General features: G+C 45.9%; 1 protein-coding gene across 3 annotated transcripts in view; it reads right to left on the bottom strand.

Moving 5' to 3' along the window:
• The window catches only part of LOC148025541 (uncharacterized), a 121,436-nt gene that overhangs the window by 35,094 nt on the left and 60,913 nt on the right, over positions 1–25,429 (bottom strand). For all 3 annotated transcript variants that reach the window (XR_015693117.1, XM_087692743.1, XM_087692745.1), the window contains exons 12-13: positions 981–1,074; positions 189–343 (exon numbers count right to left, since the gene is read on the bottom strand). Coding sequence is in view for 2 of the 3 variants with exons in the window: in XM_087692743.1 (XP_087548869.1) it covers positions 189–343; positions 981–1,074 (249 nt within the window). In the remaining variant the exon portion in view is untranslated. The remainder of the gene's footprint in view (positions 1–188; positions 344–980; positions 1,075–25,429) is intronic.

The following is a 25,429-nucleotide window of genomic DNA, read 5'->3' as shown; positions in this document are numbered from 1 at the left end:
TGTGGACGAATTTCAACAGATCAGTTCCATGAGACAATCCTCTTTGCAAATTTAGACAACTTATATCTTAAGGAATAACTGTCAGGATTGTAACAGATTTGTGGTTGTAGGATACAACTTCCAGATACTGTATTCTCTCAATTTAAAGAAGATTCACTACAGTTGTGCTTTGAAGTTGTTTAACATACTTCCGTTTTAACTCTTCTATTTCCTGATCTGTGTCTTCTTCAGTCTGTTTCTTTATCTCCTCAAAATCTTTTTTGGTTTGAAATAAATCACACTGCAACTTTTCATAGGCTTGGTGTTCTTCTTCTAACTTTGTTTCAAACTCTTCTGTAAGCTCCTGTTATGTCATTCCATCAGTTAGAATATCAAGACAAGCTTGGTTTCCACTCATATGTATAACACATATAAGTTTGCACAGATGGCATAGAACCACCCTTTTTCGCTACCCTGCTTTGTTCCACTGTTACATATAACTCGTAAGTTTACCTAGATGGCCTAGGACCACCCTTTTTACATAATCAGCATTGAAATATGTTTTTCTGGCTAAATGCCTTGTTTGCCTCTGCTGAGTTTCACAAAGCTTACAACTCAAGTAAACCCTGCTTACAGAGTAAGATTGTAAAGAAATTCACTATCACAGGTTGAGTGATAAATTTGTTGCTATATGCTGGTCAATTGAACTGACTTTCACCATATTATAGACCAAACGATTTGATTCATGTTACTTTTTATAGGAGAGTGGCAGTCCTATTTTCAAAGAGTTGTAGGTAATGGCTCTTAAGGAAGCTTCTGGCCAGCCCTGTTTAAATGATAGATCAACACCATTTCTCTTGTAAAAAGGTTACATTTGCTACATTCATTCAAAATGCATAACTATGTTCACGAGAACAGTTGGGAGGACCTGTGCTAGACTAGAGAGACTTCGAAAACTGTGAGACTTTGAATTTTAAAGAGAATGAAGGTGACATATGTACTTGAATGATCTGTTCATGGGATGCCACCATGGCAGCATTTTGCTCCTCCCAACGCTCATTCAGCATGTCTTTCTCATGGCTCAAAGTTGAGTATCTACAAAACAGGAAAACCTTGAATATAGACAAAATGGCATGTGCACTATAAATCATCAAAAACCAGTTGTATCTCTTCATTTTATTCCGATAAGTTGAACAAATAAGAAACAGAATGATACTTCGTGTGCCTCAAAGTTATCTCCCTGCAAACTCAAAATAGAAATATCACTGGCAGCACCAGTTGTGCACGTGCAGAAATTGAATGATTGGGAAAATGCACAAGGTATGAAGACTCTTATCCCATGCTGTTGGATTAGATTTCCTCAATCGCTTCTCACAACAAAGCTTCCATGGAGTCTTCAAGGAAATCCACAGCATTCAAACTACTCAAAAGGTGTTGCCTAAGGGGTGGTTTCATTCACCACCTTTCACTGTTTAACTTTTGATTTTTATTTTTTCCTTTTTGCTGGTTGGTCTGAGAGGTTAATGTGAACTTTCTATGCTATAAACAAGAGAAACAAATAATTTCTGGCTGATAAATGTAAGAGTGTATGTTTTCATTGGTTGTAGATGCATCTTCTCAATGCCTGTGTATTGCAACCTACTAATTTTGTGGTACAATTAAAGGATAATTTGTGAACACTGATTGCATGAGGGTTGTATGGATTAGGATTTGTTGTACATGTCATACATTACTCAGAGACCTTACTCCCCATTGAGAGTCAAAACCCTTACCCTAACTGTGCAACGAATTATGACATGTAGTATGGCATGATGTATGAACTGTCATACACGATGATGTGCCATAAAAAGAGGTTTCTCAAAATCATGACTCACCTATATCTCATGTGGAGCAGAGTGAGGTAACAGGTATAAGTGAAATGATGTGACATAAGTCACATAGCACTTTACTAGTAGCTCTATGCTATTAGTATAATCATGGGAGCAACAAAGGTTGTTCTTGGAGAGTTGGCTATTCCAACCCTATGACAAAGTTAGAAACAAACAGTCCCAATGGAGTTTTCATCAATCCTGCATTCATAGGCATGCATGAAATTTATTTTCAGTTTGTGTGCGCTTGCTCGATCATCTTTAATATTTGTATTTTATGACTCGTGATTAAAAGCTAGTCACTCTAAGGAACAATTTTGATTGCAAGATGCATTCACATAACTAGTTTGTGTCATGTGAAGGTAAGAAGTATTTTATTACTTTAGACTTGTATTAAAATGCTATTTTGTAGGTATGAATATTCTAGCCAAAAGAGATGTGTTAAATATAACACCATCTTTTGATTCTCAAATTATTGACTCTTTGCTAGCCACACGGGACAGTGTTGTAAAGAGTGAGCAGTGCCTAAAATAGGAACTCTGTCACTCTTTTATTTTAAGAACCTCCTACGATGCAAATGCCCCCATGAGGCAAATAAAGAAAGGCATTGGCAACTGTAATTGGCACAATCTATGTATGTGGACATAGGGTGATGGTGAATTGAAGTGATCAATCTGCATGTAGGAGCAGTCATGTGTGTATTAACACTTCAAATATGTGACATATCTTTCAAGAGAAGAGAAAATTTTATTAACAAATCCCCTAGGGACAAAGTTTTCTGAGTACAAAAATATATGTGATGGAATTTCAGAACCAAAGATATACACATAGCAGCTAAGAAACGCATTTCTTTGAATTTGAAACTTACGAAACGTTTCTTAAAGTACGAAATGTTTCTGAGAGTAAAAAACGTGGGTGTTTTTATTTTATTTTATTTTTTCGGTGAGTTGGAACCCAAAACATGGTTTTTTTGACAAAAACTATTGGGCAATGTTAAACATGATGGTGATTATGTGTAATGACTCGTGAGGGCCCAAGATTTTGGATGAGAGACTGATTTTTTTGTGATTTTGTTTAGTTATTGGACTTTGTCAATCTAGTATATATTCTTGTCTTGAGATTTGAATACTATACGACTTTACTCTCATTTATGAGTTATTTATGATATATTACAATTCATTCTCGATTTTGACATTTTATCAAATTGTTTTGAAATGAGAATCATGATGCTGCAACTTGACTCAATCCATATTATAGATAGGCTATTTACATGTTAATTTCAATTTTCTTTGTATGATATGTATGAATCATAATATTTGAGTTCTAAACCATAGTACGATATTAGTACGAAAAAAATAAGATGATTTTTTAAATAACAAAAACCATAAATCATTAAATGATAGATCATAGAATACATGTTTACAGTGGAAATAGCCATTTCATTATAGAATAAGATGAATACATAGGGTGACCATCGTGGTCGCATGGGCTGTGCAAAACATGCGATACAACTACAGTCTAGTATATCTGATACAAAAAAAAAGAGAGACCTATGTCATATGAATCTATGATGAGGCATCACTATCATCATCATCATCATCATCACCATCAGAACCATCTGAGTGCTCATCAAGAGAGTCTGAAGATGACTCCTGTTGAGATATCGAGCTCCACTCGTGATATGCCAGGGTGACCGTTGTGCATTTAACACTGCCCATGAATAATAGCTAGATGACAGCTATCCTTATCTACTCTAGTTCGTGGCTCAGTTAGTATGCCACCTTAGTTAGTTGAGTTTGGTTTGAGACCCATATATAGGGTTCTTCTATTTCTTTGTATAAGAGTTCCTTTGGCTTACACAACTAAGAAGAGGAAAACTGTTTTCAGCCTCCACCTCTGTGTGTATTCCCCCATTGTGCAAGCAAGAAATCTACAAGTGAGACTCCTTCCTTCTCTCCCACGATCTTGACATGGTATCAGAGCCTTGTTCGTGGTAAGGAGCTCAAGAAAGCAAGCCAAGTTCGCGGTATTCTGGTAAGAAGACCAGTGTTGCTTTCATTTTTCTAGTGTGGGAGCAAGTCTCTACAGGTAGCACAACCGGAAAGTGCAGGAGTGCATTGTCTTAGGTTGAGACGCCCTTCGCGGTGAAGCAAGAGGGCAGTATATGCTGGGAAGGGAGCTTTAGCCCTTGGTGACCCTGTTTTTTTTATTTGAGGCCATTTCGGGGCCTGTTTTGGAGACGGAAGTTTTCTGCACGCACTCAGGAAAAGGCCCTGTTTTATGCTATGCGACCACTGTTCTACAGGTCGGTGAAAAGTTACCACAGAAATTGCATCGTATGCTTGTGTGCAGAGACATTGGGAGTTACAAAATCATCCTTGGTTCCTGTTTATGCAAAATCGTCACTAGGAAGTGATTGTGTGGTCAAATACCACTTTCGCCAGTTTTACAGATTTGCCCTTGTGAGGGTGAAGCTGTGTTTTTTGCAGTTACAGAATTTTTTGCAGTGTTCTGTAATGGCGTCTGATTCTCTTTCACAGATTGTCACTGAAAAGCTTGACAAGAACAACTTCCAAGCATGGAAGTTTAGAATGACGAATTTCCTTATGGAAAAAGGATATTGGGAATTTGTTGCAGGAAATGAAGAAGAACCAGTTCTTCCTGATGTTCCCAATCAACAGCAAATACAGGCATTTAAAGCATGGCATGAGAGAGCCAGGAAAGTTATGTATTGGCTGTCTATCAGCATTTCAAACTCTATGATTGTGCATATTCAAGATGCAAGTACGCCAAAGGAGGCATGGGATACTTTGTCAAAAATGTATAGCACAAATACGCAAGCCAGGAAAATGCAGCTCAAGCAAGAGTTGCATAATGTGCAAAGAGAAAATATGAGCATCAATGACTACCACATGAAGGTGAAGAAGATTGCAGATGCACTTGCTTCCATTGGGTCGCCAGTGGAAGATGATGATTTAGTTTCTGTGACCTTGAATGGTCTAGGAAAGGATTATGCACAGTTCCGAACATCCATTTCCGTCCGTGAAAGATTTCCTGATTTTGAGGAGTTGAATGCTCTTCTAATTTCTGAGGAGCAGAGAAATGGTGGTGCATCTTCTTCAGGAGGAACTTCAAAAGAAGCTGTCTTCTACTCAAATGCTGGAAGAGGTAGAGGCAGAGGTAGAGGAGGCCGATTTGGAGGCCGTGGTAGAAATCAGAATGTGCAGCAAACTCAAGAAAACCAGTCCTATGGAGGAGGACGTGGTAACTCTAGAGGCAGGGGGAGCCAAAGAGGTCGTGGTGGATGGCAAAGAGACCAAAATGTAAACAGTAATATTGAATGCTACTACTGTGGTAAAATGGGTCATATGGCTAAAGACTGCTATAAAAAGCAGAATGACATCATGAATGGAAAACTGCAACAAGGAAATTATGCATCTTCTAGTAGACAGGGTGATAACAGAAATGAGCATTTGTTTATGGTGCAACACATGAACAATTCTATGACAAGTGCAGAAGAAAGCAACGAAGTGTGGTATGTTGACTCAGGTGCATCAAACCACATGACAGATCATGCAGAATGGATGGAGAATGCAAGGAAAATGGAAAAACCAGAATTTGTGGAGACTGGTGATGATACTGCACATCCTATTGTGCAGATTGGAAAAATTCCTTTATCTATGCAGGATGGGAAAAAGAAATACCTGTCCGATGTATTTCATGTCCCGAATATCACCAAGAATCTGGTTTTTGTTAGTCAAATGGTTGAGCAGGGCTTGCAGGTCAGATTTAATCCTCATGGATGCTTTGTTGAGGATATGAAAAATAAAGGTCGCTTGATAGCAAAAGGAAAGAAGAAGGGCAGAATGTTTACGTTGGATGCAGACATGCCTGAATTGAGTGCAACAATATTTGCACATGGGACCGGTGTTGTTGCAGATATTGATATCTGGCATAAACGCATTGGTCATGTTAATGTACATCGACTTAAATCAATGCAGGCCCAAAATATTGTTGCAGGATTGCCTAAATTCAAGGTTGCAGAAATACATAAGGTATGTGAAGCCTGCCAATTTGAAAAACAGGCAAGGAAACCATTTCCTAGACATGTTCAAGAGAGTAAGAAGCCATTGGAATTAATCCACTCTGATGTGTGGACTACTAAAGCTGCATCTCTTGGAGGCTGCCATTATTTTGTCACTTTTATTGATGACTATAGCAGAAAAGTTTGGGTGTATTTTATAAAAAAGAAAAGTGAAGTTTTTGGGCATTTCAAAACTCTTAAAGCTATGGTTGAAAAAGAAACAGGCCTGCAAATAAAATGCCTAAGATCAGATGGGGGGGGAGAGTACCTCTCAAATGAGTTTGCAAGGTTCCTGCAGGAGCATGGCATAAAGCAGCAATATTCATGCAGTCATACCCCACAACAAAATGGAATTGCAAAAAGGAAAAACACGCATATTGAAGAGGTATCTCGTGCCATGCTCAACGAAAAAGACTTGCCAGATTTTTACTGGACTGAAGCAGTTGCTACAGCAGTCTACATAATGAACAGGACTCCCACTGCAGCAATACATGGGATGACTCCAGAGGAGAGGTATACTGGTAGGAAACCAGATATTTCTCATTTGAAAATTTTTTGTTGCATTGCCTATGTTCATGTGCCAGATGAGTTGAGATCCAAGTTGGATCCAAAAGCTGAGAAGTGCATCTTTATTGGTTACTCTTTGCAGCAGAAAGGGTATAGATGCTATAACCCTTCTACTCGTAAGTTTACAGTGAGTAGAGATGTTGTTTTTTATGAGATGAGTAGCGGGTATAAACCAGTAAATGTGATTGATGATGTAGATGCACAAAATGGTAATGCTGCACAGAATTCACAGCAGCAGTCACAAAATATTAGTGGACCTGGAGCGTCCTCTAGCAGTGGTTCACATTCTTCGCCATGGACAGGCAGATTGAGATCAGGAGAATCTTCTCAAAACAATGCAGATAGTGGTATGCAGGTATCACGAAAAGGAAAAGAGAAGGTAGATCAGCCCATGTTTGATGTGGGAATTGGTACCTTTGCCTAAAGGTAAGAATGCAATTGGCTGTAAGTGGGTTTATAAGGTGAAGCACAATGCAGATGGTTCTGTGAACAGATACAAGGCAAGATTAGTAGTCAAGGGGTATGCACAAACATATGGCATTGACTATGAAGAGCAAAGATGGCAACCGTAAGAGCAGTCATTGCTATGGCTGCATCAAAGGAATGGTCTTTACATCAGATGGATGTAAAGAATGCCTTCTTGCATGGTGATTTGCAAGAAGAGGTCTATATGGAGCAGCCACCAGGTTATGTGCATGCTGTTCATCCTGAGTTTGTTTGCAGGTTGAAGAAAGCATTGTATGGCTTGAAGCAAGCACCTAGAGCATGGTCTGACAAGATAGGACAGTATCTTGTCACTATTGGCTTTCAGATTTCCAAGGCAGATTTCTCACTTTATGTGAGAAAAACAGAGAAAGGTATTATGCTACTTGTCATTTATGTTGATGATTTGATTATGATAGGTGACAGTGATGAAGATATCCTTCATGTGAAAATGCTATTGAAGCAGAAGTTTGAGATGAAGGATTTGGGAGAGCTGCATTATTTCTTGGGTATTGAGGTGATTAGATCACCAAGTGGGATACAGCTCTTGCAGAGGCAGTATGGATTGGACATGCTGTCCAAGCCAGTTGTCATTTATTGTGACAACATGAGTAGTATACACTTGGCAAATAACCCAGTCTATCATGCTAGAACAAAGCACATTGAGATGCATTATCACTATGTGCGGGAGAGGGTTTTACTAGGTCTTATTGATATAGTTTATGTCAGCACAGAGGATCAGGTAGCTGACATATTTACGAAGGCATTGGGCGCAGAGAAGCTGCGCAAGTTCAGAGACCTGCTTGGTGTGCAGGAATTGGGATTGAGCTCGAGGGGGAGTGTTGAGATATCGAGCTCCACTCGTGATATGCCAGGGTGACCGTTGTGCATTTATGTCACCGACTTGTTAGTTGCAGATGCGGTTGGTACACCGCCCATGAATAATAGCTAGATGACAGCTATCCTTATCTACTCTAGTTCGTGGCTCAGTTAGTATGCCACCTTAGTTAGTTGAGTTTGGTTTGAGACCCATATATAGGGTTCTTCTATTTCTTTGTATAAGAGTTCCTTTGGCTTACACAACTAAGAAGAGGAAAACTGTTTTCAGCCTCCACCTCTGTGTGTATTCCCCTATTGTGCAAGCAAGAAAGCTACAAGTGAGACTCCTTCCTTCTCTCCCACAATCTTGACTACTCCTTGGCATCCAATGATGAGACACACTCATATTCATCCTCACTGATGAGGTTACCATCATCATCAAATGATGGCTCCCTAGATGGCGGCTATGTAAGCAAGGGGGGGGGTATCATTATGAGGCACAAGATGTGAGCTACTAGAGCCCCGCCTTACATATGTCTGCAAGCCACTCGAACCACCCGTCCTCGATGATGGAGGGCGTCGAATGACCATGCCTCTGCTACCACCTACTCAAACTCCTCGCCCACGAGCACGCTAACTGTGAGTGCCACGAGTATTTGCTGCTATAAGCTCTCTATAGACCTCTGCGAAAATCATCTCCTCCTCGTCCACCTCCTTATGTATACTTGGAAGAGTGTCGCTCGTCAACTTGAATGTATCAACACTCATCTACACAATGCAGTGATGCACGTAAGATTGATCATTTTAAATGCTAAAGTCTAAATTGTAAAGTATAAGCTTCAAAGTTCAAAGTTTAAAAGTTAAAACAACAAATTTTAAAATTTAAATGTTATAGTTAAGTGCTTAAACTTTACCTGCTTCGGACTACCCATGCTCATCATAGCTCTCATCATGCGTAAGTTAGTGCGGCAATAGACTAGCCGCTCTAACTGTCGTGTGTTAAGCCGATTGCGAATCTTTGTGTGAATGAGAGAATAGGCACTCCATTTTCTCTCATATGCACCCGAAGAGCAATCCGGGGCAAGGATCCTCATGGCTAAGGGCTGAAGGGCCTCCCGTGCTTATCCAAAGTTTTGCCACCAAAATAAAGGCTTCACAAGTGACTCTCTTCTCCAACAAGTGGGAAAAGCAAAAGCCACATGCCCTCTTTGACCTACATAGCATCCTAGCTCCTTCAGCCCTACATTGTGGTCATCCACAGGGACTACATGAGTCAAATAAGCAAGCTAGTCTGAACGGAACTCTCTATTATCCATGACGGCTGGTGACTTGTAGGCCGGATGTACCAATGTGGCAAAACCATGGATGGGCTTATGCATCCACGCCCATCTCCTCTCTCCTATCTCTAAAACATGTGCACCTTGTGTCTCTGTGATCACTATACAAGCACGTGCCTCCACCAATGCCGCTCTAAAGAAGTGAACGAGAAGGCCCATGGTGGACCCCTTGCAATCACTCATACATAACACCCTATAAAAGTGAGTCATGACAATGACAACGGCATGGACTTTTTGCCAAAACTGCTCATTAAGGCACAAGCGCTGCATGGCTTTGGCCTCCTCTGTCTCATGCTCATCCCACTCATTCCATAGAGTGGATACCACTATCTAGTGCAAGGCGTACGGCACCTCATAAAGGCACTCCAACAATAACCACATGTAAGCAAAGCGAGTTGAAGAAGGCTTCTTCAACTCCAGTGTGCTATACTCACGATACATCGCAAGTACCTTTACATTTACCGTCAAGAATGTGACAATTGATGTAGCTTTGCGGACCATCCTTTTCACCCACTTGAGCTTCCCAATGTCCTCCATGAGCAAGTCCAAACACTGACTTACACATGGAGTCCACACAATCGTAGGGAACTCGGCCTCAAGCAAACGGCGGCCCATGCACCAACAATTTGATGCATTGTCAGTATCAACTTGTACCACATTTGAGGAGCCCACCTACAACCATAGTTTACAAACTACAAGTATACTTATCACTAACAATACTTGGAAATTGGAGGTTAGAGAGAGAAAGATTCTAGAGAGAGTTGAAACTTGAGCCTTTCAAGTTTCAAGTTTCAACTTTCAACTTTCAAGATTCAAGAATGAAGAGAGATGGGGCCCGTGGGTTGGGGGCCTTGCGGCTCGATGGGGAAGAGAGAATCAAGATAGATCATAGATACTAGAGAGAAATTAATTATTAGAATAGGGAGATAGATAGTTATGCATAAATCAAATTTCAATTATAAATCATGATATTATCATAATGAAAGAAAGTGAAACAAATTCAAAAGGCAAATTGCAATGTATACCTCAATGATAGCTTGTTGAGTGTAGCCGTAGATGAATGCGCCCGTCGATTTTCTCCCCCTCTTGCTGGTATCTACGACTTGCAATGTAGCTGGCACAGGCAAGACACAATTTCTCCCTTGACCGGTCACGATGCACTGTTGCCCCCTGCCCCGACAGTTCACGCCCGCCCCCCCCGACTGATCGCGCCAGTCCGTCGCTTGCCCCCCACGCTAATTCACCCCCCCCCCCCCCACAACGCTTGATGCACCGGCCCCATTTGACAGGCGTCTGACGCACCCACTCCGTCTGACGCCCCACCTCCTACTACTTGCCCCCGCCCCGTCTGGCCACTGCCAGCGCGCCCTTCCGCCCCGCCCGTCATCCTGGGACACACCGCCCCCCCCCCCCCCCTTCCCCCTCCCCCGTGGCACTACTATTTTCCTCGCGTTGCCTGCTCCCCGCGCTCCCAACTCCCCCTGGCACACTACCTTTCCCTCGCGATCTCGGCTCTGTCCAGCAAACGTACTACCCTCCCATGCGGTACCCATCGTAACCCGATATCCGCGGCATCCACCACCTCCCCCACCGCCAAAACAGCAACTTCCCTCCACGCTGCGTATCGGCACAGCGCAGATCGTGGAGGCGGTTCTAATGGACCAAGGGACTCTTCAACACGGTCCTTCCCACATCTTTCACGGACACAATGACAGCCGCAGGAGTCTCAAAGGTACGGGTGGCAGTGAAAGAGGTTAAGAATATCCCACAATTCCTAAAGATTGAAGCAAGCGAACACTCCTTTAGGCAGCAGGTCATTGTGACTAGGTAGCCAGAGCAGTGCCTGCGCTGCCATGACTTTGGACACCAAGCAGTAGAGTGTACGTGCTTCGGTGCTAGGGTGGCTCCCCCGATAGGCCCACAGATGGATGCACAGAGACGACAGAGAGGGAGACGGCAGGGGGGAGTAGGTGGGCGAGCGACGCCCCCTCAGCAGAGCACTTCACAGTCCCCCCTTGCCCCTCCCACCCGACAAGACTGCAGCCCCCCATATCCACCACCCGTGACACAAACTGCCTCGCCTGAGTTCCCACAGCCCCCACACCCACCCCCCTCTACATCCCATGCCCCCTCCCCACTGACCTTGGCTCACAACCCCCCCTTTCCAAGGCCACCAGTCCCCCCATACACTCGCCACACACACCTACTTCCTCCTCGCACCAGTAGTCCTCCCCCTCCCATACAGCCACCAACTCATCCGCCCCTGCCGCCCATCACACCTTCCTGAGACAAGCATAGCTATTGCCACAGGGGTTCTTCCGCAGTGGCCCATGGTCCTACCTGAGAGTTGCAGAGCGCGGAGAGTTCCCACTACCTCTAGAGGTGGGCTTCGTGGTTAGTAAGTCAAGGAGGGGCAAGGTCCATCTACTAGCACCACTGGATGGACCAAACTATGCCTTTTTTCTTCAGTCCTCTCACTCAGGGGAGTGGACGACTACACAGATAGAGGAGAAGTTGAAGAGTCACATGGCGGATCACATCTCCCAGTGGATGGGAGATGAAGGATTAGCATTGTTTGCATAGTAGTGGCCTGGGTGCATGATGGACATTAACTAGTGGGCTGGTGCCGAGGTCCCACACTTGAGCATTATCTTTCGAGCCCCTCACAGTGGAGAGCTCCGAGGGATGTGATCGAGTGGCCCTTGGCACAGGCGGCCCGTTTCTACCAGTGTACCGAGTCACGACTCTCAGTATGGCTGATAGATGCATTGATAGTACCACCTAGAGCATCTATCACCCCTATGGTCCAACCGAGGGCCACCATGGGGGACTGGAGTTGGCCGTACTTGCATGCATTACAGTTTCTCCTCCTCATCAACAGCCCCCACACCGAACAAATGCCTGTTCGGTCAGTCACAAGTTTCCCAATGAGTTTACACCTAGCATCCTGGAATGTGAATAGCCTTCACTAGAGTGGGACACGTGGTTCCAGGAAGTTGATTGTTCGGCAAGAGCTGCAGCCTGCCCTAGCCGAACGGATCGACATCTTGCTTCTACAAGAGCACAAGCTCACCCCCACCCAAACCCAACGGGTAGGGAAGGTGTTGTCAGGCAGCTCGCACACTTGCTCGGAGCACACCATAGGTGCCCACAGCAAGAGTGGAGGCATATGCACCTCTATTGGCCCAAGTCTCACCGCCTCTGTACGAGACCACGGGATGATAGAGGCAGGGAGGCTTCTATGGGTCAGATTGGATATTGGGGACTCGTGCCTTGGAGTCCTCAATGTCTATGCCCCTACGGAGGTTAGGGCACGCAGTAGGTTCTGGGTGGAGATCGCGGATGGACTCCTGGAGGTGGAATCTTGGATCGTTGGAGGAGACTTCTACAATCTGGAGGCTCTGGAGGACTAACAAGGTAGAGGCAGTAACTACCATGGCATGGCTGGGGAGGATCAGGAGGCATGGGAGGTCTTTTTGCTGGAGGTCGGAGCACGCAATGCCTGGAGAGACCCTGCCTTCCATAGGAGGGAGAGGTCGTTGGACTTCTCTTGGGGATACAGGCGGCTAGGTGGAGTTCTGCTGGAGCGGTTGGACACGTTTTATGTGGGAGAGTGGGGTGGCTCTCGGGGAGGCCAAATTGAGCAGTTGGTAGGCACCACGTTGTCCCCGATCATTGCCCGGTCCTCCTAACACTTGACCCCCCCAGCATCCGCCCTAGACACACAATCCTGTCGAATCCTTGACTCAATCTATAGGAGCGAGGAGGTGACGAGACAGATAGAGCAGATTTGGATCAGAGAGTGGGACAGGAGGGACCGGATAGCAGAGAAGGTTGCAGAGGTCCTGGTAGAGTCAAGCAGAATCTGCCAGGAGGTAGCCATACAGGCTAGGCAGCAGAGCTGGGAGGAGAAGAGAGCACTCCGACAGGACCTTGCAGCCACGCAAAGATTATTGCAGGAGGCACCAGGGGACCCCACTCACCACGCACAGGAGGTGCGCGTGCGAGCAGCAATTGTTGGCCTAGAGGACAAGCGCTCGGAGTTCTCTTTCCGAACTTCAGCGGCCTTCTGGGCGCAGAAGGGGAACACGATGTGCAAGGAGTTCTTCCAGGTGCACCAGCCTTGCACCGCAAGAGAGCAAATACGCAGCCTCTGAGATCACTATGGGAGGACCCGTTCTAGCCCAAACGAGGTGATGGAGATTGCCACCGACTATTACACGCGCCTTTTCCAACAGGAGAGAGCTTCAGCTAGAGGACAGAGATGTAGACAGTAGGTATGGGATCACATCCCGTCCCTCATCACAGAGGAGATGGGACGCTCCCTCCTAGCCCCCTTCACAAAGAAGGAACTAGAGGAGGCTTTCCATACACAGGATGGGCAGAAATGCCCGAGGGAGGATGGCCTCTCTAAGGCCTTCTTCACTACCTACTGGGAAGTGGTGAAGGACCCCCTAATGATGGCCTTCCAAGAGATTTTCACTTCAGGACAGATGCCAAGGAGTCTCTTGGCAGGCCTTATCAGTCTTCTCCCCGAAGGGGGAGACCGGTTGGAGATTTCCCAGTGGAGACCGATCACCTTATTGTCAGTGGCCTATAAGGCACTGGCAAAGATGATTGGTAGGCGACTACGCCCTGTGCTTCCAGATATCATCCATGACACTCAGACAGGCTTTGTCCAAGATAGGAGCATCCTAGAAAATGTATTTACCTTCTTTGAGGTGACAAAGTGGGCTCAGCACAGTGGGCAGAGACTGGCCATACTACTCTTGGATTTCGAGAAAGCTTATGACAGGGTGGATTGGGATTTCCTAGAGGGCACCATGGTGAGGTTGGGATTCCCCTAGGCTTGGATTAGTGGGGTCTCCACCTTGTACAGATCGGCTACCAGTAGGGTTCTCATAGGCGGAAGGCGAAGGGAGGAGTTTCGGCTAGAGAGGTCGGTTCGACAGGGCTGCCCCCTAGCCCCATACCTGTTTCTACTCTTCGCAGAGGTGATGTCTCACTTCCTCAAGTCACGTGTGAGCGGATTATGCGGCCTTCGACTTCCAATAAGAGAGGAGACTGAGTAGTTAGACTCAGAGTACGCAGATGATATAGCCCTCTACATAGAGGACGATGAGTTGATGCTGGAGAGAGTGAGGCTGGCTCTTGACGTATTCTGTTCTGCAGCGGGAGCGAAAATCAACTTGTGAAAGTCAGTTGGTTTCCTCACAGACCTGGACTCTAGCACAGAGTGGGGCATCCACCTGGGATTTAGATGGGTGAGCAGAGGGCAGACCGTCCGGTACCTAGGATTCCAGGTGGAACTCGACATCACTCCTGCCCAACAAATTCTTCCTGTCCTTGATTCTATTCGGAGGAAACTGACCTACTGGAGCACGGTTCGCCTCTCACTAGCCAGACGAGCCCTGATGGTTAACCAGGTCCTCCTAGCGATGGCCCGGTACATCACCTCTCGTGTTGGTGCTTCTCCTCATCGTGCGTAGTGCAGCTTCGCTACCTAGTGTGGAATTTCCTTTGGTCAGGGTCTGATGGTTCCAGGGATTCCAGGGCCAAGGTGGCGTGGGCGACCATCATACGACATAGGTCAAAGGGAGGGCTTGGGATCATAGACCCAGAGTATCAGAGTATGGCCCTCTTGGGCAAGCTAGTTGTCCGCGGTCTCACACCAGGCAGGCAGACCTAGAAGGTCTTATTGCAGGAGGGCCTTCAGGATTGTAGACCAAGGCTTGGCGGTGAGTGGAGGCCGTCCCTAAGATGGATCTTCACGTCAGCCCAAATCACCCCTCCCAGATCACCTTTCCTTCGCAGCTTACTCTGCGTGTGGCAAGGTCTTCGTAAAGCCCTAATCTAGAGCCCCCCAGGCTGCCAAGAGAAGATAGACCATCAGCCGGTGATCTAGAACCCCCAGGTCAAAGATCGGGAAGGGGCACAGATAGGTGAGTGCCCCCACATCCAATGGACTGGGTGGGAGGCCGGCCTGGCTCGCACCATCAAGACATGGCAGGAGAAGTACAGGATGGCGAACGAGGAGGTGTTGCAACAAGTATCAGGCTGCCAGAGAGGAGTGGAGTTGAGGAGAAGGGAGATAGACGCAGCAATACCTCCGGAGTGGCTTGCTCCCCCGATACGAGAGCCAATAGAGCCCGAGGAGGTATGGACAGCTAGGTTTTCACCAGCAGGCATCCCCCTTTAGGTGGGAGGCACAGTGGGTGGCACCCCGCAAGGGTCTTTCTTCGCCGTTCAGGAGGGGGGATGTCTGGCCCTTGACAGAGGGCAGCAAGATGAGGGGATTTCCGCCCTTTCGTGGAGGGGATTTCCGCCCTTTCATGGGGGGCCTTCAGGGGAAGACATGGCAATTGGACCCCTATGTTTTCTGGAAGGAGCTCAGGGAGTGGCGCCTTTGGATTTGGGAGGGCAGACCACTTGATGAGCTAGAGTGGGATCCAGGAGAGTGGCTATGGCCAGCCTTTGCAGTCGCCAAGAAGCCACCCAGGTTCCTAGAGTACACTACCAGGATTGGCAGACATGTACTCATGCAGGAGGATATGGACTGGGCACTGTCACGTAGCAGGCACTAGGCGGAGCATAGCATCACGAACCCCTTCCAACGAACCTTCTGGCGCCGCCTATGGGATAGCTGGAGGCCGAGGAGTGTGAGATGGAAGGATCGAGGTGCATCGGAGATTCAGTAGATAGTGTGAGAGTGAGAGACAGAGTGAAGCACGACACCCAAGAGAATAGACTGAAAGAGTGTGACCAGAAAGTACAAAGTACAACCCTTAAACCTTAGGGTTGTGGGGGGTGTTCACACTCGACACACACTAAGTGCCCATAAGTGTGTAACATAAGCACATAAGCACATACGACAATAAGACTATAAGTCTGGGGGAAAAAACCTCTCCTACCGAGAGTAAAAAGTGCCCCAGTGTCCTACTGATCACCAATACTCCCATATGAGCGTAGGCGTAAGTGAGGCGTGAGTCAAATACCCAACAAACCCCCCTGGAGTGAAGAGTGATCAAGAGTACAAGGATCATCCGCCACCAAAGGATATCAAATTTAAAGCACCGCGAAATGCTTCAAATTTGTCACGAGGAAGAGCTTTGGTGAAGATGTCTGCCACATTACTGGTGGTAGGACAATAGACAAGGCTGATATCACCTGCATGTAGCCTCTCTCTGACAAAGTGATAATGGATCTCAATGTGTTTCGTGCAGGCATGAAACACTGGGTTCCGTGCCACTGTAATGGCACTCCAACTGTCAGTGAATAAAGGAGTAGGCTCCGTAACAGATACATCCATATCAGCTAGCAAGCGTCTAAGCCATACGCATTCAACTGTGGTAGTGAAAGCTGCCTTGTATTCAGCTTCACATGACGATGTGGCAACAGTGGATTGTTTCTTGCTAAGCCAAGAAATGCAAGAAAAGCCAAGAAAGAAACAATTGCCACTAATGGAGTGACGTGTATCATAATCACCAGCCCAATCAGAATCACTGTAAGCATGTAACTGCAGTGGTCCCCCCTTGGCATAAAGCAACCTAAGAGATCGAGTACCTTGCAAGTAACGAAAAACACGCTTGACAGCTTGCCAATGTGACATACGTGGCTGATGCATATACCTGCTCAAAGCTGAAACTGCAAACTGTATGTCCGGCCTAGTGTTGCATAGATAGATAAGACATCCAACTGCAGGAGCATATGTATGTATATCAAACAAATCACTGTCATCATGTAATGACAGTTTCAGTCCAGATTCCATGGGAGTACAAACTGGCTTGCAATCCTGTAAGCCAAACTTCTCAAGAAGCTGCCCAATATACCTTGGCTGTGATAGCCCAATACCTCAAGCATCATGTATGAACTGGATGCCCAAGTAGTAATGCAAAACTCCCAAGTCAGACATATCAAAAGTTTGCTGCAAATTTTGTTTGAATGCTGAAATCTGATCAGCATGTGTTCCAGTGAGCAAAAGGTCATCAACATAAAGACATATAATCAGCATAGATCCCCCTTCTTTACATACGTAAAGGGTAGACTCAGATGAGCTGTTTAGAAACCCCTGACCAAGCAAGAAAGCATCTATTTTTGCATACCAAGCTCTAGGAGCTTGTTTCAAATCATATAGTGCTTTTTTGAGCTTGCATACCAAATGTTCTGAGCCTTCAACTGCAAAACCAATGGGCTGCTGTACATAAACTTCCTCCTGAAGTTCCCCATGTAAAAATGCAGTCTTGATATCTAGCTGATGCACTGTCCAACCATAATGTGCAGCCAAAGCAATCATAGACCTGATGGTCGTCATACGGGAAGTAGGAGCAAATGTCTCCTCATAATCAATGCCCTTTTTCTGTGCGTAGCCTTTAGCTACAAGCCGTGCCTTGTATTTATCAATGGATCCATCTGCTTTCCTTTTCAGTTTGTAGACCCATTTCGTTCCAATGGCTTTCTTCCCAAATGGCAAGGACACCAAATCCCAAGTTTGATTCTTAGTAATAGAATCTAATTCAGCTTGCATTGCTGCTATCCAATGCACACTGTGTTGTGCATCTTCATAACATTCAGGCTCTTCATTATCAAAAGTACTTGCTGCCATAACAAACTCCATGGTATGTGCTTGAATCATGCAAACGAGTTTGCCTTCTAGTACGACCAGCCATGGATGCATCCAAAGGACTATATTGCATAGTCTGCAAATACCATCTAGATAACTGTCTAGCTTCCTGACTATGTGCAAGCTCTTGCTGAATTTCAGTTTCAGCATTATGCTGAATATTCCGATCAGCCAATGGCTGAATTTCTGCACTTTCCATAGGAGCAGCTGGCTGAACATTAGGTTCATTTTCTGAAGCTCCAGCTGAATCACCAAAAGTAATGGGCAGCAGCCCTTCAAAAACATCATGGGCAACCTGATATGTGTCCAAACCAGCCAAGGATAATTCTGATTTTTCATCAAAAACAACATCCCTGCTGACAAAAACCTTCTTTGTAACGGGATCGAGTCTGTAGCCTTTGCTCTCAATGCACTTAATAGCCTTGTTGTCCAACTTTTTTCTAAGTACCTGTGGAATATGGGCATAGGCAAGACACCCAAAGGTACGAAAGTGACCAACAGAAGGTTTACGGCTGTTCCAAGCCTCAAAAGATGTGATGGTCTTCAAGGCTTTGGTAGGGCATCTGTTCAAAATATGGCAAGTACACATGACTGCTTCCATCCAAAAACTATGAGGCAAGCTCTTTGCCTTCAGCATACATCTGGCCATCTCCATGAGTGACCGATTCTTCCTATCTACTACCCCATTCTGCTGTGGAGTATAGCCAGTAGTGTACCGATGGACTATGCCTTTCTGCTTCAAAAAGGAATTCAGCATAGAGGACATGTATTCCCCCCTCGGTCCGAACGGAGAGTCTTAATTTTGCATCCACATTGATTTTCAACAAGTGCACTGAAAGCCAAAAATGCATCATACACTTCTGACTTCTTTTTCAAACAGTAGACCTAGCAAAAACGTATAAAGTCATCAATGAATGTCACAAAATAGTAACAACCGCCCAATGACATTGTTTGCATAGGCCCACAAACATCTGAATGCACCAACTGCAATCTGGTTGTTGCTCTGAAAGCAACATCACGGGGAAATGAGAAACGATAAATTTTCCCCAAAATGCATCCCTCGCATAAGTGCTCAGGAGGTCTCTCCAAGAGAGGTAAGCCATCCAGCATCTGAGTACGCTGCAAAAACATCAAACTGCCAAAGTTTACATGCCCCAAACGAGCATGCCATAACTCCGTCTGTATCATAGCAGGAGTAAAAGTGGATGTCAAATATGCCGACTGATCTACTGAAAGAGCATCCAACTCATATAAACCATGACACAAAGATCCTGTCAAGACCAAAGTCATGCGTTCTTTATCTCTAACCATGCAACGATCATCATCAAATGTGACCTGCAAACCACAACGTGCCAAAGAAGAAATAGAAAGCAAATTCTTCTTGATTCTCCCCAATACCACGAATAGGGCATGATGCATTACTGGCACACTGTACCGATTTCCCAACGGGAGGTGCACTAACTGAAGCAAACAAATCTCTGCGAGATGTAATATGTCTAGAAGCACCACTGTCAAAGAACCAAGTGTCAGCATCCTCTGTAGAGCTAAGTGCTCTATCGGCCCAAGAGATGTCATAACTGCAAGTGTAAAAACAATAGTCCCTGTCCACAACAAAGAACAGGACTCACTAGCAGTGGAAGGAGTAGTAGAAATAGACATTCCTGACTCCTTCTTCTCTTTGGCAATGCACTTCCTGCACTCAGTGATATAGTGGCCGGGCTTCTTACAATAATGACATTTTCCCTTTTTAGCTTGTGTCCCCCCTTGTGTCTGATTCTGCGATGTGCCCGAAGTACCAGAACTCTGTGGAGCATTTTTCACCTTGTTGTTTTTGCCTTTCTGTCTTGCCACAAAAGCCTACTCAGAGACTATAGCATCCACACCACTATTTTTCCTTGTTTGCTCCTCCTCTAGAAGCAAACTAACCAACTGAATAAAAGTGAGTGGGTGCTCGGCAATCCTCATGGTGAGGTTCAATGCAGTATGAAAAGACAAGTACGAAGGAGGTAAGGAATTCAAGGTGGTGGATATCAACTGTGCATCCGAAAAATACTCATCTACATTCATGAGCTACTCCCTCAAGTCCTGAATCTTATTCAAGTGATCCTGCATAGAATCACCCTCATTCATCTTCAAAGTCTCCAACTCTTTCTTCAAGAAAGAGATCCGAGTCTCATTCTTTCCTGCAAACATATGCTCCAAAGTCAACCATACATCTCGTGAAGAAGATGCTGAACGAATGTGAGGGATGATGGACTGCTGAACTGCCAGAGCAATCAGCGATAAGGCCTGTGCATCACGTGTATCCCAAGCTTTTTGAGCTGCAGTTCTTGGAGGAAGTGGTTGAGGTGGAGTGGGCTGAGGTCCCCGTTGTCCACGTGCGCCATGGGGAGGAGGAGTAACGGGAGCTACAACTCCCGGTCGAGTTTTCTCTTCACTGACATAATCTCATAAATTCTTGGCCACTAATACATTCTTCATCATGAATGACCATAGCGAGTAATTGTTTCCGTCCAATCTGTCTTCCTTGGATACATATGTAAAGACATCACCTCCCTGATTTGCCATGATGACAAATTTCCAAAGACAAATGAGCAATGTCAAAGCAGTAAGGACTGGAAATATGCAAATTTCCAGAAATTGCAGCAAACACACTTCTGCAATTAATGTGCAAGGGCGTACTCTGTCAAAAACTGTCTTTTAATACACGCTTCCCAAGGTGTAAACAGTGCTCAGCAACACTGTTATATCAAAATCCCCAAAATTTTTACCAAAATTTCTGTCAAAACAGTCTTTCTGTGACTGTAACAGCAATTCATATGCAACTGTCCTCAAAATACACAAAAGCCCCAAAATTTCTGACGAACCAGTCCAAAAATTTGCATCAAATTTATCCCACACCTGTATCCTGTATGCTGTGCCTGCCGCGTATGAACCTCCTCTTCCAGAACTTTGTTCTGGACTAAAATAAAAAATTTTGGTAAAAAATACCTGACGTGGATTGCAGACTGACGGGGCAGTGTGGCAGGTCACTGGTCAGACGGAAGTCGGGCGGGCTTGACAATCGAGCAGACGTTTACGTTGAGTGACGTGTGCAGCTGGCGTCGCTTCAGACAGACGGGTGGGCTTCAAGCAGGCGGCGCAGGAAACAGGTGGCCCTGGAGACAGGTCGCGCTGATGACAGGCGGCGCCCAAACCTGACGAGCTGGAGCTGCACACTGGCGACTGGAGGCCAACGTTTGCAGGCAAACATGCTGGAGCAGGCAAACGAGCTGGAGCAGGAGACGGCGTCTAAATCTGCGCGCTGGCAGACGGACAGGCGCAGAGACAGGCGGCGTGCCACAGGTAGGCTGCGCTTGGATACCACAGGCGGTGCTGGCGAGCAGACGAGCTACAGGTCGAACTGCTGAACTGGTGACGAGCTACAGGTCTTGCCTGACAAGCAGGAGTAGACAGACGAGATGCGCTATCGGCTGGAGCTGAAGGCCTGGAGTAGAACTGAGAACTGGCGGGCGCTGCAGACAGTGGAAGCTTCAGTCTGCAGACTGCAGACTGCTCTGATACCAAATGTGAGATGGGAGGATCGAGGTGCAGCTGAGATTCAGTAGACAGTGTGAGAGTGAGAGACAGAGTGAAGCACGACACCCAAGAGAACAGACTGAAAGAGTGTGACCAGAAAGTACAAAGTACAACCCTTAAACCTTAGGGTTGTAGGGGGTGTTCACACCCGACACACACTAAGTGCCCATAAGTGTGTAACATAAGCACATAAGCACATACGACAATAAGACTATAAGTTTGGGGGAAAAAACCTCTCCTACCGAGAGTAAAAAGTGCCCCAGTGTCCTACTGATCACCGACACTCCCATATGAGCGTAGGCGTAAGTGAGGCATGAGTCAAATACCCAACAAGGAGGGTGCCGTATTTCTTATGGTTGATGGCACATGGAGGCTTGGCAGTGGGAAGTTGGCTTGCCCAGATGCAGAAGGGAGATTGTAAGTGTTGCACACAACAGCCTCTAGAAACCCCAGAGCATTGCACTGCCTTTGGTCATGTGAGGAGGCGCAGCTCGTGTGGAGAGGAGTATACCGCATCCTTCGCCGTATAGCACCCAGCCTTGGATGTATCTCATGGGGAGCTTTCTATTGGCAGACAGTAAGCCAGGGCTGCCACCTTCTATATGAGGCCACGATGCAGGACACAATATTCATTATCGAGGCAGGGTCGTGCACAGTGATCGGTTTGGAGACTCTACCCATCCACCAGGTACTGGAGCCCAGAGCAGACCACTCGGAGGTATGGGAGATCATAGGGAGTCTTACTGAATGGCATGTCTGGAAGGCACGGTGTCAAGAGGCTTTCGGCGGAGAGAGACTTTCAGCACATGCGACCTTAGCAGAGCTCTGGACCTCCATCATCCACTCCCTCCACGGCCGATGGGATCAGGTGTAGGGCGAGTCCAGGGCTCATCAGGAGCTCCGAGGTCACTTCATGCGCACTTGGGGCGGCCAGGGTCTGTTCTTTGTGATGCAAGCAAGCAGCCCCAGTTGGCGATATACCCCCCCCCCCAATGGCTTCTTACCCCCATCCCCCTTAGGCCGCCTTGAGAGGCTTGTATACATGATGTATTGGAGACTTTGCATCAGCTCCAGCTAGTCTATTGAGCATGAACACTCTTGTAATTAATTTTTTTAGTAATATAATCGACCACATTTTACTTGCCAAAAAAATAAAATCTACGCCTTGCAAAAAGTAAGTGCGGAGTGGACATGAGACGAGTATGTTGATGATGCCCCGTTTCTTACGATCACTCCATCCGTCAGTGAGAATGGAGCAACCATATTTTATCCATGCGGCCCGAATAGGATCAAGGGCTCTATCAATCCTCTCCTTCTCTTCATCAATCTTTTTCGTCCTCATGTCATTGTATTTAACACCAATCCATCCTTCACATGGACCCACATTGGCAATGGCTTTTACCATCTTCTTCCATAACTCTTGCTTTAGGACATTGAATGTAAGATTGCAGTCAATCATCGTGCGTGCAATTTCAATGTCCACAAGTCGTTGCCTTTCTCTAAGAAAGGCAACCGATCCACGCACATGGCCGGGAGCTTGAGAGAGAGAGGATTGTTTCTCCGGCACTGCATAAGTCTCCACTCTTTATCTTTTACCGGAGCCGGATGCAGATGTAAAGCCCCCACCACCAATGGTAGAGGCCTCTCCCACATTGGTTGAAGATACGCCCACATTGGATGCTTCCTCGTTAGTAGCCATAGGAGTTTGTGCCGATAAGCCACTTCCTCCTCTTGTGGATTCCCCTCTCATCTTGGCGAGAATCTCCTCTGCAATGTTTTGAGGGATCTCCTTGCATGGAGCAACTTGCCCCCCCCCTCCCCCCCCCCCGGTCTTGGAAAGATGTTGGAGAAGACAAGTTGCATCAATTATATAGCGCTTTCCGCAATACTTGCATGTCCAATGGTAGGAGTTGGACTTCTTTGTGTCCCTCTCCACATGGACCACATGCAAATTGAAGGCCTCATGCTTCTCACGAGTCATGGTGCCAATGATAGATAAAGAGACCCGAGAGAGAGAGAGAGAGAGAGAGAGAGAGAGAGAGAGAGAGATGCTTGAGTCTTGACTCTTGAAACTTGAGTCTTGAAAGTTGAAAGGGAGGGAGACTCCAGAAGGCCCGAGGGTTGGGATAAAGTTGAAAGAGCAAGAGTGAGAGAGAGGGGATGGGAGATGAGAATAACAAATGCTTTGATAGGGTGCGGGATAGAGGGGATGGGAAATGATATTTGAGAATGCCAAATGCTTCGATAGGGTGCGGAAAAGAGGGGATGGGAGGTGAGATTCGAGAATGACAAATCACAAGTCCATTCAAGAATCAAGATCCAAGAGAGGAAGATGAGAATGGTAAGTACTTGCTGAATCGGTGGAAGTATGGAGGAGAGGAGCACCTTTTGTAGATGAGAGAAGGGTCAAAGTTCAAACAGTCAAAGAGGGGTCAACCGTCAAAGAGAGGGCTGCCAGCTAGAAGGATTCCAAAGAGGGCTGGGGGGAGTGCATGGCTGGAAAAGGGGGTGGAATGAGGTATCCAAGGCTTCCCACCCCCCCAAAAAGTGTCACGCAAGCAGGCGGAACGCGCAGGAGTAAAGGCGGGGGCGTAGAAAACGCGGGATCGATGACGCGTAGACCAAGTGGCCCAAATAGACCCAGTAATTCATACGAACTCATACGGATGTGTACCGTGTAGTACCGTACGAATCGTACGGCACGGACACATCCGTACGTCGTACGGAGGCAACTATGAGTATAGCTTGTCCAAAGACTAACTTTGACATAAGGGACAAATCAATAATGGATCATGGATATGTAACATATAATATATTATTCTCAATTGACTCTTACCACTCAAGCTCAATTAGCCATTCTTTGTTTAAGAGAGAGTTCCATAGAGGTTTAGAACCTCTTTCCCCAGTCAAAACTATTAAAAATCCCTATATGAACAAACCCATGTTTCTTATTTTATCCCCTCTTGAAAGAAACTTATGAAACACGTTTCTGACGTTTCGTTTCTAACGTTTCTCGCTGCGATGGATATACAACAAAGTGAAAGTCTATTACAAGGCCTAAGTGAAAAGCCAATCAGGGGTCTATTGTTCAGATCATGTGTGGCCAACAAAGAAAGGTGCCAAAATCCCAGGTCCTGAGAAAAGCATCTCTCCTTGTCCTCGTAGTCTCCAAACCACTCTTTTATCCTCTCCCATCTCCCTTGAAGTGTATGGATAATCTCTGTCCAAATCTTGGAGAGAGTTTGTAGTGGACATGCCCAACAGATATATGGTGTGGCAACATATAGCTGTCGACATACACCAAACAATGATACTAGCTATGAGCTCCCACTGGTGGCAGTGCTGGTAAGTCTACGCTGACTTTGAAAACTCTGGCATGGCAATCATGCTGACCTGAAATGAGATAAAGCATGACTCCCTTGTGTATCCTCGTATCAGCTTAGGCCTCTGCCCATGACTCATGCCACTGTCCGCAATGTCACAATCATAGACTCTGTTGAGCCATGAAACACCTTGCTAAAGGCCCTCCTCCAGCTTAGGCCTCTGCCCATGACTCATGCCACTGTCCGCAATGTCACAATCATAGACTCTGTTGAGCCATGAAACACCTTGCTAAAGGCCCTCCTCCAGCTTAGGCCTGTGCCCATGACTCATGCCACTGTCTGCAATGTCACAATCATAGACTCTGTTGAGCCATGAAACACCTTGCTAAAGGCCCTCCTCCAAACCTCCTAGGCCCTAGGGCAATCCTCCTTACATTTCCCATCTTTGCACAGCTCTTTTGGTCCTAGCATGTTGATCTTCTGATATAGCCTAAACTATTCAATTCTGGATCATTATAATCATTAGATCCGTACACTGCTTAGATTTCTTCCTCTTCTCCAAAAGACGTTTGTTACAAGTTTAGAAGCTGTTGTGACCAGTTTTGCAATAGCAGGTTCGTCTGCTTTGTAACAAGTCTGTCAGATGGCTTCTATACTCTCCAACATTTAGGCGTTTCCCAAAATTCTCCCAAATGTCTAAGCATTTCTTTGACACTTGCTCTAGATGTATCATTACCCCTTGGTTATCATGCTAAGTTTTGTTTTAAGCC

This window comes from Lygodium microphyllum, chromosome 14 (genome assembly GCF_053477565.2).
Source record: "Lygodium microphyllum isolate KBCC chromosome 14, Lygodium_microphyllum_v1.1.10, whole genome shotgun sequence".
NCBI classification, from domain to species: Eukaryota; Viridiplantae; Streptophyta; class Polypodiopsida; order Schizaeales; family Lygodiaceae; genus Lygodium; species Lygodium microphyllum.
This window is presented reverse-complemented; position numbering and strand designations above follow the sequence as displayed.